The sequence below is a fragment of the Myxocyprinus asiaticus genome, chromosome 20 (genome assembly GCF_019703515.2).
Source record: "Myxocyprinus asiaticus isolate MX2 ecotype Aquarium Trade chromosome 20, UBuf_Myxa_2, whole genome shotgun sequence".
NCBI lineage: Eukaryota > Metazoa > Chordata > Actinopteri > Cypriniformes > Catostomidae > Myxocyprinus > Myxocyprinus asiaticus.
In genome coordinates this window covers 31,476,992-31,492,489 of record NC_059363.1, presented here as the reverse complement: position 1 = coordinate 31,492,489, position 15,498 = coordinate 31,476,992, and the positions used below count along the sequence as shown (strand labels likewise).

Genomic DNA, 15,498 nt, shown 5'->3' with positions numbered 1-15,498 from the left:
GCTTTGCTTTGCTTTGCTTTGTGTTTTGTTTTGTTTTGCTTTTTTGTTTATTTTTTTTATTAATTTTTTTATTTAGTTTCTGCCACTTTTACAATATTACATTTGTCACTTTTACATGCTTTTCTTTGCTTAATTTGTACATGACAATGGACTGGAAATGAACAGGAGAAGAGGGGGAAATGGGATCTTTTAATATATGTATGGGAACCATGGCTCAATGTGTTTGAATACATGAGCTAAATGCTAGGCCGTGGCTCGGACAATTGTCAGTGTTTTGTGTAAACCTAGCAAAGACTCTGAGAAAGCTGATTGGTTACTTTGTATAAACTTTTAGTTTGTATCCAGTGAGCAGGCCCACATGCAATTTGCACCTTCTGAACACATTGGGACACAGAATTGGGACACCCGGCTTTTGCTTGTTCATTTGTTAAATATTTAGATTTTGCTTTCAGCTACCAGTTAGAGTGTACTCTCAGCTCTGTTTAAAGGCCACTAGACTATTAGCTTTGAAGCCATCTGTATGCTATTGTACTCCTAAAAGTTGACAAAATAGAACTCTTAGCAAATTTAAAAAAGTATTTTTTTCTGTTCTGGGAAAACTGACCAAAAATATTGAATACAGATTTTTGTCCAATCAAATGCTCTCTAGAATGAGAATGTCCCTTCCTAATACCACCTGCAATCTACTAGCAAGTACTAAATCACGGTTCACGGGTGTGACATTACTAAAGCCTATTTAAGGTTATTTAAGAAAAAAGGACAAGCCCTTAAATTTGTCAAAACTTACATGGGGTCTTTAACACCATTTACCTTTTTTATTTAGAGTTAAATCCATTTTGCTAAATTCTGCAGATCTTCCCTTAAATTCAACGCAGAAAAATGTGAGAACTTAGCAGAGTCCCTCTTGGCCTGCCCATGGGTAAACATTTAGGAATATTGTTTAAAAGTAACCCTGCTAACACAGCGGTTCTATAACAAACTCAGGTTGGACCTGTTCTGCAGGGCATCATTAGCAATCTCCTCTTAGAGTTGGGATTATGACCAGAGGCTAACTATTACAATAAGTGCAGAGAACAAGAAGGCAGCTCCAACTGGCTCTACATCTCTATAGTCCCTATCAGAGATTCATCCCTTCAGGTGTGGTTGAGTAAGGAGGAGACTTTATTAATCACAGCTCGGCCCGTGGCCCCTCATTGTTTCTCCCTGCCTCAATTCTGCCGTCATGAATGAGCACACAAGTGCAAATGCTTGCATCTGAGATTTTAATTTTAGATATCTATTTATGCCCCTTCAAAGTTATGGCCGAGGTTCAAGCTTGCGGCCTGAATAATGCATGCAGTTTAGAACTGGCTTCCTCCTCTACCTGCACAAAGAATATTGATATTCCCCACTGCTGACATCATACCTGATAGCTCCTTATCACCAAACCAAATACGCAGTTCACATGGCCGCTTCCCAGCCCTATTATTCAGAAGATATAAGAGCGGATAGGGGATGAGGGATGGAGACAAGCTTATGTGTGCGTGATGGGCAGTCGGGATTCTGGCCAATGTGCCCTGCAAAAGTTTGTACCCTTGGCCATCAGGGAACATTTAGATTGGTTGTCATCTTTAATGTGCCATCTGTTGACAGGACTCCAAGTAAGGTCAACAAAGTCTCTTTGTCTCCTCTTTCTGCCTTTCTGTCACTTGCTCTCTCTCTCTCATTGGACCATGTCATTGGCACCTGGTGTGTAATGCTAGCACAGTATAAAAGCATTGATGTGGCACAGTCTGCTTGAGAGAGTACTGGCTCTTTATAGAATAAGTTTGGATATTTGACAGTCTTGATCTTAGCATTATTTTAAGTTGTCTAATATCAGTGGTATTTTACACACTGTTGACAAAAAATGTCTCTGTAAAGAACTTTGAACCAGTGTCTGTATCAAAATTAAAGGTTTTTCCATGGAAAAATATTCCAAAAATGTTGCTACTCCCTTAAAGATATTAAAGAGCACCTATTATTGTTTTTCAAATATTACCTTTCACGTAGTGTGTTATATAGCTGTTTGTGAATATAAAAAAGTCTGCAAAGTTTCAAAAATCAAAGTGCACGACAAATGGAGTTACTGACTCCCAAAAGAAAGAACCGATTCTGAACAACTGAAACGAGTCGTTAGTAATTCCAGACTTACTTCCTGTACTAACCTACGTAATTTGGTAACAAAAAACTGCGGACATTGACGCTTTTCACCTGTCAATCATTTTGCAAGTTCTCATAGTGTTGTATTTGAAGCAGATCTTTGAGTCTATGATTCATAATGTTTGTCAGTTTAGGGCGCTATTGTACCACTGTTGAATTTGACAGCCAAAAGAACAAACAATGCTTCTCTTTTGCTCGATTTTGGTCTCAAAATTATCTTTGATGGACAGGGTTTTGGAATGAGGGGCATGTCTAATACAACAGCTCAGTCACGTGAAAGTTTCAGAACGCTAAAATCACTTACAGTACCTTTAATGAACAAGAAGTCATGTTTTTTAGAAGTCTTGCCAAGACAAGCACTATTACAATTGCTCATGCTTAGGTTTTGAGACTTGAACAAAGTTTGGCATGTAATGTCCTGCACCGTTTGTGCTACGAATGTGCTATTACTTTTCTAAGCAATCTTATATAGAAAATGCAAAGCAAAGTCATCCTAGAATCGTGGTGGCAAAAATCAAGTTATTATGGTGGCAAAAATCTAGTTATTATACTGTATTTATGGCAATTTATTTCTCTGTGCATATTGTAAGTCTGTACGTCTCTTTTAATCTATCTTGTTTTCTCTCCCTCTCTCTTTTTCTCTTATCAGTAAGAACAAGCATGGCTGTAATACCTGCCGTTGCAAGAAATGCCCTGAGCTGCCATGTGACAAGACCTGTCCAGTGGGCTTCCAGCACGATGAGTTGGGCTGTCCTATTTGTCAGTGTAGAGGTAGGCCTCTTCTTTTGCTTTTTTTGTAAAAAATTAACGATTGTATATTTTCGAATATAAAATGGATGGTTCCAGCTTCAAATTCTGATTGGTTGAGACACATTCAAAGCCACTGTAAAGTAGCTGATATACTTGTGGCCTGTTACACTGTCCTAATCAAGTGCATTGGGACAAGTTTCCAGTGACAAGTAATTTGTCTGTCCACACTGAAAGCAGTTAAAGCGAAACTGCTGCACAATGCTGTACAAAAAAAGCCAATTAGAACATATTTGACGTTTAAAATTCTGTATACAGCTATGTGGATGTAACATATTTGTGTGTTCTTGTTTCATGTTTAGATTCATGTTCATGTTTTCAGGTCTTTTATTTTTAAATTATTTCACTTCCTTGTCTAGTCATGTGTTATCTTGTTTCCCTCATGTTCATTTGTCTTGTTCTCATTGGTTTATTGTCTTATTATCTTGTTATTAGTTCAGTCTTGTTATTGGTTGTCATTGTCATGTGTTTGCCAATGTCCGTGTATTTTTATGCCATCGTGTTTGCTATTGTGGGTGGCAGGTATTGTGCATGTAGGATGTTGGTTTTTTTAGTCTACTCAAGTCCTTTCCAGTCAAGTCTAGTTTCAGTCAAGTTTATTAGTCAAGGTCAAGTTCATGTTTAGGTTTTCGTTTTGTTTTACATTTTGGATTCATGCTTTGTATTTCATGTTTAGATTTATTGGAATTAACTGCATTTGGGTTCACAACACTTCATCATCGTCTTCATCTGCTCCTTTGTCTGTTCCTGCCTGCCTTGTCTGCCCAACAACGTTACAGGGGACCAGGATTTTGAACCAATGAAATTTCACTGCATATGGAACTACACAACAGAACAAAATAGAAATAGAAAAAAAAAAAAGAGAATGACACAATGTCCTGACGCTTTTTGTAACAGTCGAGGTTGGTTGGGCAAAAACATAAAAGCCACTTTGCCATTTTGAACAAAAGCTTATCATTGCAGTCCATTTTGCATTTTAATTTGTCAATCTGTCCAAGATAAATGTATTATATAATCAGACGGATGCTTTTGGAGCGTCTCACTTTGGTTGTGTCATGTCATAAACGCAGTGTTTTTAGGTTGCTGTGTCAAGTTAAATGCAGTTTGAAACTTTGAAAAACACGACTCGAGATCCCTGCATTTGGAATTGCGCTCCATCCTGCTGTGTTTGAACGCAAGAACACGTTCTCGTCTTGTTCTGTCACTAGTGTCAAGCAAACCTGAGTGTGGTTTGTTGTCTGCACTGCTGTGTGTTGCCTACATATTTGGAGTTTTGCTTACTGCCCCCTGCTGAATAGAGGTGATACTTTAAGCTTGAGTTGCTCTGATGGTATGAATAATCCTTATAGTGGTCTGGGGACATGATTCATTGTGTAAATCACACTGAATTAACATGTTAAATCAACAGCCCTACTTATTACTGCATTTAATGTTATAAAACACCCCTTGCTATAGACAGCTAACACTGATCAGAACCTTTTTTGTGAACGTTCAAATTTGATAAAATGTTAAATAAAGAATGAATGTAAATTTTGTTTAGGGTGATGTAAGCGAATATATATATATATATATATTTTTCATGCAAAGGTATGCAAAAAAACAAAATTGTACTCCCTGAAAGATATTAAGTGTTGTAAGATATCTCACCTCTCTCTGTGACAGCACTAGATTCTGTAAACAGCAAATAAAAATGACGCTTTCGACCTGTCAGTCATTTTGTGCATTTCTCATAGTTTTGTAGTTGCAGTGAATCATTGAGGCTTACTGCCAATTTTAAGCCATGTTGTTCATAACAGTTGTCTGTTGAGGGTGCTATTTTGCTGCTGTTGTTTTAAACAACCATTTCTGCATAATGTTGGTCTCAATAAAGCTAATTTGTTATCTTTGGAGTGTAGAGTTTTGGAAAGAGGAGGCGTGGCTAATTCAATGGCTCAGTCTCGTGGAAGTAGAATGGCTGAAATCGCTTACAGCACCTTTAAACTTATAAAATTTAAAATAAAAAATATTTAAAAAATATAATCAATATAATTGAAGAAAGGAATTTTGTCAGGTTTGATTGTTTTAAATGTTGGTTTCTGATGTTATGGAGTGCTAACTTCAGCCCCTTGCAGCTGGATCGATATGTCAAGGTGTTATTTCTTTAATTTACAGAAAGTGTTGAAGTGCGAGCCGTGTGCCGTATGTTTCACAGAAGACTGCTGAGCATTATATTCACAGAGTCCAGGGTCTCCAGCATGACTCATCCACCCTCCCCATGTTTCCCCATTTATTCTGAGAGCCACCTGTTGTACACAAAATCAGGCACACAGTTACTCGCACCCCTCCATTATTCATACACCTCTTGTGTTCTCATTTGATTCGGCCTCAATGATGAAGCTGGCACGTGAAATATTCACAAGCTCGGGCCGTTTAATGAGACGGAAGAGCGAGAAGAGGCTTTTTTTAATCTGGTTTGGGTTGAATTTTTGAAAGTGTGCATCCACCTCAGATCAGCCAGACAGGATTTTAATCAATGTGAAATGGTTGTGTGATATTGACTGGGGCCCGGCTGCTGTTATGAAGAGGCGGTGAGAGGTGAAGCTCTTGGCAGATAGAATGAGATTGGAGAATGTTTTGTGTTCTGGGCTTTGGGGGATGTGAGGCAACACTTGCATATTTTGTCATTTCACGCTGTCTGCAGAGGAGCAGTCGGTGAAAGTGTTTCACTGAAGAGGTCAAATGTCTGGAATGTAAATGTAGATATGATTCTGAATACTCTGGCTTCCATATTTCACTATTAATATGCCAAAGCATCTCTTAGAACCAAACTTCTGTGTCTACAATACAACCTCCTTCAAAGAAGTTTGAATTATGCTTTGCATACACTATAAATGCATTCAAATGTCTATGCTTAGCACATATTTTTAGGATACTGCTTGATATTCCTAAAACATGGTATTTATATAGTATTCCAAGGTACTTTAAAGAAAACATCTTGGTTACTTTCATAACCTCCATTCCCTGATGGAGGTAACGAGATGTTGTGTCGATGTAGTGACACTAGGGGTCACACTTGGGAGCCCCAAACACCTCTGATCTTTGAGAAAAGGCCAATGGGAATTGGCGAGTGGAATTTGCATGCCACTCCCCCGGACATACGGGTATAAAAGGAGCTGGCTCACAACCACTCATTCAGGTTTTGTGCTGAGGAGCCGAGACAAGGTCCTGGCTATTTCAGCGGGTAGCTCAGTGTTGTGGCAAGAGGGACACAATGTCTCGTTTCCTCCATCAGGGAACGGAGGTCACGAAAGTAACCAAGACATGCCCTATCTGTCACTCACTCAACGTTGTGTCGATGTAATGACACTAGCGGTCCCTATACGAAATGCCACAAGAACTGAACTGTGTTACATGGACTGGCGGTTCGAGACGGGCAGACCACTGTGTAACCTCCCCCAATGCTCCTATGAGCGTCGAATGGTCCCCTGTATCTTGGGGACAAGTCAACTGCCCAAAAAAATGGGGACAGGCTAGTCCAGCCATGGCCTCTTCTCCTCTTTTTCTCCCCAAAAAGAGTGGAAATCGTTAACCGACTGGGGGCCATAAGTGTCCACGTCGGGGGGTGCCACGCCATATGGTCTTACCGAGTTTTGTCGGAAGTATGTCATGTGGAAAAGTCCCGTGGTAGGTTCTACCCAAAGGGGGAGGAGCTCTACAGATACGGTGACCAGGGGCAGAGGCCCTCTGCCCAAGGAAGATGCAGTTTACCAAAAGGGAAACAATTTTGCAGAAGATACATCACACGGGGTTACCTACAGGGAACTAGCGCATGTGGAGCACCTACCCCAGTACTGGGCCTAGTTAGCACACATACTAGGCCGGCAGGAAGTTTCTCCGCAAACCCACCTGCCACAGGGCTAAGGAGGAAGTCATCCAGGGTCCACAAATTTGTGAACACGACTGGGAGTCAAAGCGCACGTCTTCACCTCGGGGAGGGGAAAGGTGCTATGCGCAAACGGTACACCCGGCCAGCTGTCCCGGAACTTACCTGCTTGTACCTGATAACACACGGGACGAGACCGGCTCAACCTGGAGATTGTAAAACCTTGCAAAGTTGTTGGGTGTTGCCCAGCCCGCTGCTCTGCAGATGTCTGCTAAAGAGGCGCCATTGGTCAGGGCCCAGGAGGCCGCCACACTCCTAGTAGAGTGGACTCGCAGCCCCAAGTGGGACGGCATGTCCTGGCCGTGATATGCCATTCGCGATGGCATCAATGACCCAGTGGGCGATCCTCTGTTTGGAGACAGTGCTCCCTTTCCGCTGTCCGCCAAAGCAGACAAAGAGCTGCTCAGAGCTTCTAAAGCTCTGCGTGCGATCTAAATAGATGCACAAAGCATGCACCGGACACAGCAACACCAAGGCTGGGTCTGCCTCCTCCTGGAGCAGCGTTTGCAGGTTCACCACCTGATCCCTAAACGGGGTCATGGGAACCTTGGGCACATAGCCCGGTCGGGGTCTCAGGATCATGTGAGAGTAGCCCGGACCAAACTCCAGGCACGTTTTGCTGACAGAGAATGCCTGCAGGTCCCCTACCCTCTTGATGGATGTGAGCGCAGTCAGGAGGGCAGTCTTCAAGGAGAATTCCTTTAGCTCAACTGACACCAGGGGCTCAAAGGGGGCTCCCCGCAGGCCCTGCAGGACCATGGAGAGATCCCATGAGGGAATGAGGCGCAGTCTGGGGGGATTCAACCTCCTAGCGCCTCTCAGGAACCTGATGATCAAGTCGTGTTTCCCAAAATACTTACCGTCTACTGCATCGTGATGTGCCAATATAGAGGCTACATACACCTTCAAGGTGGAGGGGGACAGCCGCCCCTCCAGCCTGTCCTGCAGGAAGGCAAGCACCGATCCGACTGCGCATCTCTGGGGGTCCTCAGGTCGGGAAGAACACCACTTAGTGAACAGACGCCACTTCAAGGCATACAGGTGCCTCGTAGATGGGGCCCTAGCCTGAGTGATTGTGTCTACCACCGCAGGACCTGCTCCTTGTCCTCCCTGACCTTGCACAGGGTCTGTGCGAATAGGCTCACTGGGGGAAACGCATACTTGCGTAGTCCCGGGGGCCAGCTGTGTGCCAGCGCATCTGTACCAAGGGGGGCCTCAGTCAGGGGAAGCAAACAGGTCTACCTGCGCTTGACCGAATCGACTCCAAATCAGCTGGACCACCTGGGGGTGGAGTCTCCACTCTCCCCTGAGCGTAACCGGGATGTGAGTGGCTCGCAACGACTTGAGGCACTGCTGACTCCAGAGGAGGAGACAGCGGGTGAGTTGCAACGGGAGCGTAGGCCACCTTGGTGGTTGATGTATGCTACCATCACCATGTTGTCCGTCCGTCCAACACATGCTTGCCCTGGATCAATGGCCGGAGCCTCCGCAGGGCGAGCAGCACTGCCAGCAACTCGAGGCAGTTGATGTGCCAACGCAATTATGGGCCGGTCCAAGAGCTGGTAGCTGTGTACCCATTGCATACGGCACCCCAGCCTGTCTTGGAGGCATCCGTCGTGACAACGATATGCCTGGAGACCTGCTCTAGGGGAACTCCAGGCCGAAGAAATGCCAGGTCTGACCAAGGGCTGAAGAGGCGGCGACAGAGATGCATGACGACCATGCGATCTGTCCCAAGGCGCCATGCCCATCTCGAGACTCGAGTCTGAAGCCAGTGCTGAAGCGGTCTCATATGCATCAACCCGAGCGGTGTAGCCACCGCTGAGGATACCATATGCCCCAGGAGCCTCTGAAAAAGTTTCATTGTGACCCCCGTTTTCTGTCTGAATGCTTTCAGACAGTTCAGCACCGACTGTCATCGAGACTGAGTCACATAACAAATCCCGAGAGTGAGCTAGGATTAGCCAGTCGTCGAGATAGTTGAGGATGCGGATGCCCACTTCCCTTAGCGGGGCAAGGGCTGCCTCTGCGACTTTTGTGAAGACGCGAGGGGACAAGGACAGGCCGAAAGGGAGGGCCCGGCCCTCGAAAGCAAACCGCAGGAAGGGTCTGTGTCGAGGCAAAACCAAGATGTGGAAGTACGCGTCCTGCAGGTCTACCACTGCAAACCAATCTTGATGCCGGACGCTCGCTAAAATGTGTTTTTGCATCAGCATCTTGAATGGGAGTCTGTGCAAAGCCCGGTTCAGTACTCGCAGGTCCAAGATTGGCTGCAATCCACCACCTTTCTTCGGTACGATGAAGTAGGGGCTTTAAAACCCCTTTTCCATCTCGGCCAGTGGGACAGGCTCTATCGCACCCTTCCGCAGAAGGGTAGCGATCTCCGCACGCAAGGCAGCGGCGTTCTCGCCCTTCACCGAGGTGAAGCGGACGCCGCTGAACCTGTGCGGGCGTCTGGCAAACTGAATCGCGTAGCTGAGTCGGACGGTCCTGGTCAGCCATCGTGAGCGCAAGCCACATATCCAAACTCTGGGCGAGGGGGACCAAGGGGACAATAACGTTGGACGTACTGGCGGGTGGGGCCTCGCGGTGGGCCGGAGCCTGAGGCGCCAAGTCGAGGGGGCTCGAGCCTGACCCCATGGCCGTGCTGAGTCCAGGGACATCGAAGCACTTACCTGGCTCCGGACACCCACCATAGGGCCGGTCAGGGAGGGGGGAGGAGGAATATCATCCCCGCAGTCCATCAGAACCAGCCTGGCGTGGACGTGTTTGTGCCACAGCTGGGCGTGCAGGGGCAGGGGGGCGCCCCTGGAGCGCCATACCTGCCATAAGGGAACAGTGGTCTGCGGTCGTGACAACGATGGCCGTTAGCACCGGATATGTGACCCAGGGAATTAGGAAACCGCTCTTTTGTTGAAATTTTGGGTACCGCAGCCCCTCGGGCATGCAGCGAATCAAAGAAAAAGGAAACAAAAGATTCTCCTCCCGGCCCTCCACCGGGGGTGGAGTAGTCTGTCCACCAGCTCCAGAGCAGTGGGTCTCCACGTCCCTGGGTCACCCATCTCAGGGGCGCTTCAAAACCTTCCTCGGGTTCTTGGTCATGAGACGGGTGGCGTCTGCTTCCTGCGAGTGGCTCCACGCCGAGACCGGGCTGCGGCGGAGCCAGTGCTGTTGCAGCAGGAGGACGCCCTTGGCGACGAGCAGACCGGGTGCGGGGTCTTGAACTGTGCCGGGGCAGGATGTGCTGAATAGCCTCCATCTGCTGTTTCACCGCCAAGAACTGCTGGGCAAAGTCCTCGATGGTGTCGCCGAACAGGCCAACCTGGGAGATGGGGGCATCAAGGAACCGTGCCTTGTCAGCCTCCCTCATCTCGACCAGGTTGAGCCAAAGGTGGCGCTCCTGGACCACCAGGGTGGACATCCCCTGCCCGAGAGACCACACCGTGACCTTCGTCACCCAGAGAGCAAGGTCGGTCGCCGAGCGCAGCTCCTGCATCAATCCCGGGTCAGAACTACCCTTGTGCAGTTCTTTTAGCGCCTTGGCTTGGTGTACTTGCAGTAGAGCCATGGCGTGCAGGGCAGAGGCGGCCTGTCTAGCGGCACTGTAGGCCTTAGTCGCAAGAGACGACGTAAGCCTACAGGCCCTGGAGTGGAGTTTCGGGTGGCCCCGCTAGGTGGTGGCGCTCTGCGGGCACAGGTGCACCACAATCGCCTTATCCACCTGGGGAATCTCTGAATACCCCCAGGCAGCCCCACCATCGAGGGTAGTGAGAGCGGGGGAGCTGAAAGACTGGGATAGGGCAGTGAAAGGTGCCCTCCACGACCTTGTCAGCTCCTCATGCACCTCCGGGAAGAAAGGGACCAGGGTGGTGTGCGGCCGTGAGCGGTGCTCTGGGTCTAGGAACCAATCATCGAGCCGCGAGGGTTCAGGGGAGAATGGAGGATTCCGCTCCGTGTCGGCCTCTAACTGGGCGACCATACCCAAAGTGGAAGCCCAGCCGAGGCCTCAGCATCGGACTGGATGAGCCCACTCTCCAATGCTGCGATCGACAGCTCATCCTCTTTGCGAGCCCCGAATGAGAACACGAACTCGCTCTGAGATGAGCCGGCGATCTCATCCCAGAACACAACCAGGGCAGATGAGCGTGCTGGGGAATGGGAGGTCCTTGGGGGGTTTCCCGGCGGAGGTGCTCCCATTGAGGTCCCCAAATCGCCCCCAGTGCTAGCCGATGCAGCCTCATACCCGTAGGTAGAAGGACCGAGGTGGGAAGCCACTGGGGTGGCTTTCCCTCTTACAAACGTTGCCATAGTCATGTTCTCACAATGAGGACATGACCCATCCACGAACGATGTATCTGCATGGGTGGCGCCCAAACACGTAAGGCAGCGATCGTGGCCATCAGAAGCGTAGAGGTAACGACTGCAACCAGGAATTATACACAAACGGAAAGGCATCTTTAAAAAGACGCTCCCATAAGTGCCACTCTTTTAGTTGAAGAAAATATACTCTTTTAGAGAGAGAATATACTCTTTTAGCCTGCCGAAGCCCCCAGGGGCGTTCTCTGCACTCCACTGGTGCAGAGGGGGAGAAGCTGCTGAAATGCACCATAAATCCAGCAGATAAGGTGAATGAACTCGGTGGATGAATTCAGCTCAATGAATAGAACCGCTCGGCTCCAAAGAGAAAATCTGAATGAGCGGTTGCGAGCCAGCTCCTTTTATACCCGTATGTCCGGGGGAGTGGCATGCAAATTCCACTCGCCAATTCCCATTGGCCTTTTCTCAAAGATCAGAGGTGTTTGGGGCTCCCAAGAGTGACCCCTAGTGTCACTACATCGACACAACGTCGAGTGAGTGCAGATAGGGAACCATGGTTTTATCATGGTACAAAAATGGTCTTACGATATACAAAAAAGTACCATGATGTTAACATCTGATACCATTCCATAGGACAGCATCTGACACAAAGTAGATTTTTGAGTGAAACATGAAATGAGAAGTCATTATTTCTCCTGAGCTTGAAAGAGCAACATCCTGCCACAGTACTTTTGTAAGATACAGTACTGTGCAAAAGTTTTGGGCACTTAAGATGTTTCACAAAAACATTTGTCTTAAGATGGTTATTTATTTCTTCAGCTTCAGTGTGTCAATAGGAAAACTACATTTTAGACTCCCAAACAGTACTTTTGCAAATAGAAAAGATTAGAATAGAAGAACAGGACGCTCTGCAAGAGATGGCATTGCCCCCACAGAGACCCCCACTGAACATAGAGTCAGTCTGAGATTACACGAAGAGACAGAAGTAATTGAGACTGCCTAAATAGATAGAAGAACTGTGGTGAATTCTCCAGGAAGCTTGGTACATCCTATCTGCCAACAACCAAGAAAAACTGTGTCCAGGTGTACCTAGGAGAATTGGTGCTGTTTTAATGGCAAAGGTGGCCACACCATATGTTGATTTAGCTTTTTTATGTTTACTGGACTTTGTATGATGTTAATTGATAAATGAAAACTATTTATGGCATTATTTTTTAATACATCCTCACTATGCAACATTTTTCACAAGTGCCTAAAACTTTTGCACAGTATTGTTTGTGAATGCTGGGATTGAGATAATGTGTTTATGTTCTTTCATATGTTTCTCTGTGTAGATCAGAGCTCGTCATCTGTAGCTCCGCCAGTGAAACTGGGCTCCTGTCTGTCTATGGATGGCCAGAGGCATGAGAACAGGCAGAGCTGGCATGACGGCTGTAGAGATTGTTACTGCCATGCTGGGAGAGAAATGTGTGCCCTCATTTCTTGCCCTGTGCCCCTCTGTGACAACCCCATCATCCGAACCGGCCACTGTTGCCCCACCTGCCCAGGTAAGTCAGCACCTCACAATATGTAAAGAAGCTTATGATTTGTGGATACTTAATGATACTGTTTTTGTGCATTTAATTTAAAAGTCAATTTAGGAAATGTTGGGGGGGGGGGTGAAAAAATTAAATATAAAACATAAAATATATGATTATTTTTGCATTTATATTTAAAATTAAGTGTATTTTTTTGACAGTTAAGCACCCCTTCCCCCTCAATTGTCATTACCTTAATGCCATAAAACCATTTGTTGTACTGCCTTTAATTTATGCTGAATTCAAAAAATAGTTTTTACTACAGTAATTTTTTTACTGTAATACAATAATGGGAATCTTTTTAAAATCACCATTAATAATCATTTGAATTCCCCCCCCCCCCAAATAGATAAATAGATATTTTGGAGTAAAATATGTCCCAGACATGTATTCATAATATTCACCTTTGAAACCTTGTTTACATTAAAAATCTTGCAAAGTGCACAGTATTTTTCAGCATAGAGGTAAAAATCTCTTTCCGGCATTGCATTAATGCTCCACTGTCTCTTTCAGAAGAGTCCAGTTCTCATAAGCCAGAGCTGAGCGAGGCATCTGTGTGTTTGGCTCCGGGTGGAGAGTACTTTGTGGAGGGCGAGACATGGAACATTGATTCCTGCACTCAATGCACCTGCCACAGCGGCCGTGTGCTTTGTGAGACGGAAGTATGCCCGCCCCTGCTTTGCCACAGTCCAATCAGAACACAGGATTCCTGCTGCCCTCACTGTCCAGGTGAGCTGTCAACAAAAGAAGTTACAAATGGACAGATATTAGGCTTTTCCTCACATCAATAATTAGAAAATTTGCCTGATGATTATCAATCTATATCTGCATTTTTTCCTGATACTAATTGGGCTAATCGTTGCACAAGAGTCTATGTCACATCATATATATTTCTCAATTTTGGTAAAATATGAGCAGCAGGGTAACTTAAAGGGGGTCACACACGGACGACTTGGTGCCTTCTAAAATTCAAAACAATTATTTTCTATGAAGGTACGCACACCGCTGACGTCTAGCTACGAATTTGGAGGCTGCTCAAAATTCTACAGCGACACGGAGCACAACTCGCATAGTTTTCCACTAAATTTGACCCAAATCATTATCAAAGGACATGGATTATTTACTCTAGCCATCACTGGATGATATATTGTGTATATGTATCTTTCATATGGCCTACACTATGTATTTTCAGTTTATCTTTTTGTGGTTTGACAGCTTGAATATACATAGAAACTGCATAATAAATGTCACCATTTTTAATTGTTCAGTTTGCACATTTACACCAGTTTGCACATTTACACTTACCTGCAAAATTTAACTTTGTACATTCTTGAAAAAGTACAAAAACTGTGTGTGATACCTGTGCCTTGTACTACCTGCGAAGCTGAGCTTCTCGTCCGGTGTGCTACAGTCTTCAGTATTAAGTACAATAAATGTTATATCATCCCCTTGTGGTCTCCCAAAGCTACTACACCATGCTACATTAAACAAGTCCAACTGACAGTGAATTAGAAAGCACACAAATTAGGCTTTTAATTTAAATGTAAGCTAATTTCAATAAATTGATGCCTCAAAAACATACAGAGGAAATAACGTGTTGATCAATAATTGATGTATCGATCATTAAGGAAATGTTTCTTACAGATTTAAATATTGACTGTGCCAAAGATAAAGTCCTCAGGCATGCTGTAACTTACTAAAAACTTTATTTAAAAGGACATTACAAAACAATAAGGTCAAGAAAGAGTCGAGGTAGATGTAATATCTTCTCAATCAAGGAAGACACAAAAAAAATATTTTTTTTAAATGTGCATATTTGCGAGGACTTTTAGAGCGTAGATGCGTGAGACACCTTGCAAAACTATAACAGAAGGAAAGTTAACACAATGTGAATGTGCATAATGCATGCGTTTGGGGGAAAATGATGAATAGTGCATGGGCACAGCAATTACATGATCAACACTCTGAGAGCTAGAGAGGACAGAGGAATAGAATGGATGCACACTTCAGAAAATGTTCCAGCTACTTAACTATAACAAACTTCCTTTGCTCTTTAGAATGTTCTCATCCCTTCTGAAATGAGTTTCAGCTTTCTTAATGAAATTACAAAATGAAGATATGTGTCTTACAGAGATTGTTTGCATTGTAATGAATATTGATGTGTTGAAGACATCTGTGTTTTAGCCAAATAAAATGTGTTGACATTTCTTGCTTTAACCAGAGGATGAGAAGCCGTGTTAGAAACTTTCTCACTCACATGTTGTAGTGTGGAGCAAATACAGCCTCTTGATAACCATAGGAAACAATTTTAGTAAACTTTTAGTTCATAATTTCAGTTAATGCTTGGATGCAATGCTTTAATATCAGTGGTTAGTTTAAACCATCATCCTCTGTCTGGCAATCCATGTCTTCAGTAGTTATTTTCAATCATCAACTGTTTAGTTTTGACTCTGATTTGAACTAGTAAACTGAATATCACTGATTTTCTAACCACGGAATCAATGTTTCATTTAAATTGAGAGCAATGATCAGGGTAAGTCTCATTAAACTGTCAGAAACATGTCCAAATCACATTTCTTATCAAAATAATTAGTTATTACAAAGTGATACTATGCACATTTTTCCCTAAAATTCTCATTAATTTAAGGCAAAAATCTTATTTTCATTACCATTTTTTTATTGTATTGTTTTACA

At 44.7% G+C, this 15,498-nt stretch overlaps 1 protein-coding gene across 1 annotated transcript in view; it reads left to right on the top strand.

The window, feature by feature from the left end:
* The window catches only part of LOC127411303 (cysteine-rich motor neuron 1 protein-like), a 219,018-nt gene that overhangs the window by 187,999 nt on the left and 15,521 nt on the right, over positions 1-15,498 (top strand). Inside the window, exons 10-12 of the mRNA XM_051646782.1 lie at positions 2,831-2,952; positions 12,562-12,774; positions 13,318-13,533. Of these exons, the coding sequence (XP_051502742.1) occupies positions 2,831-2,952; positions 12,562-12,774; positions 13,318-13,533 (551 nt within the window). The remainder of the gene's footprint in view (positions 1-2,830; positions 2,953-12,561; positions 12,775-13,317; positions 13,534-15,498) is intronic.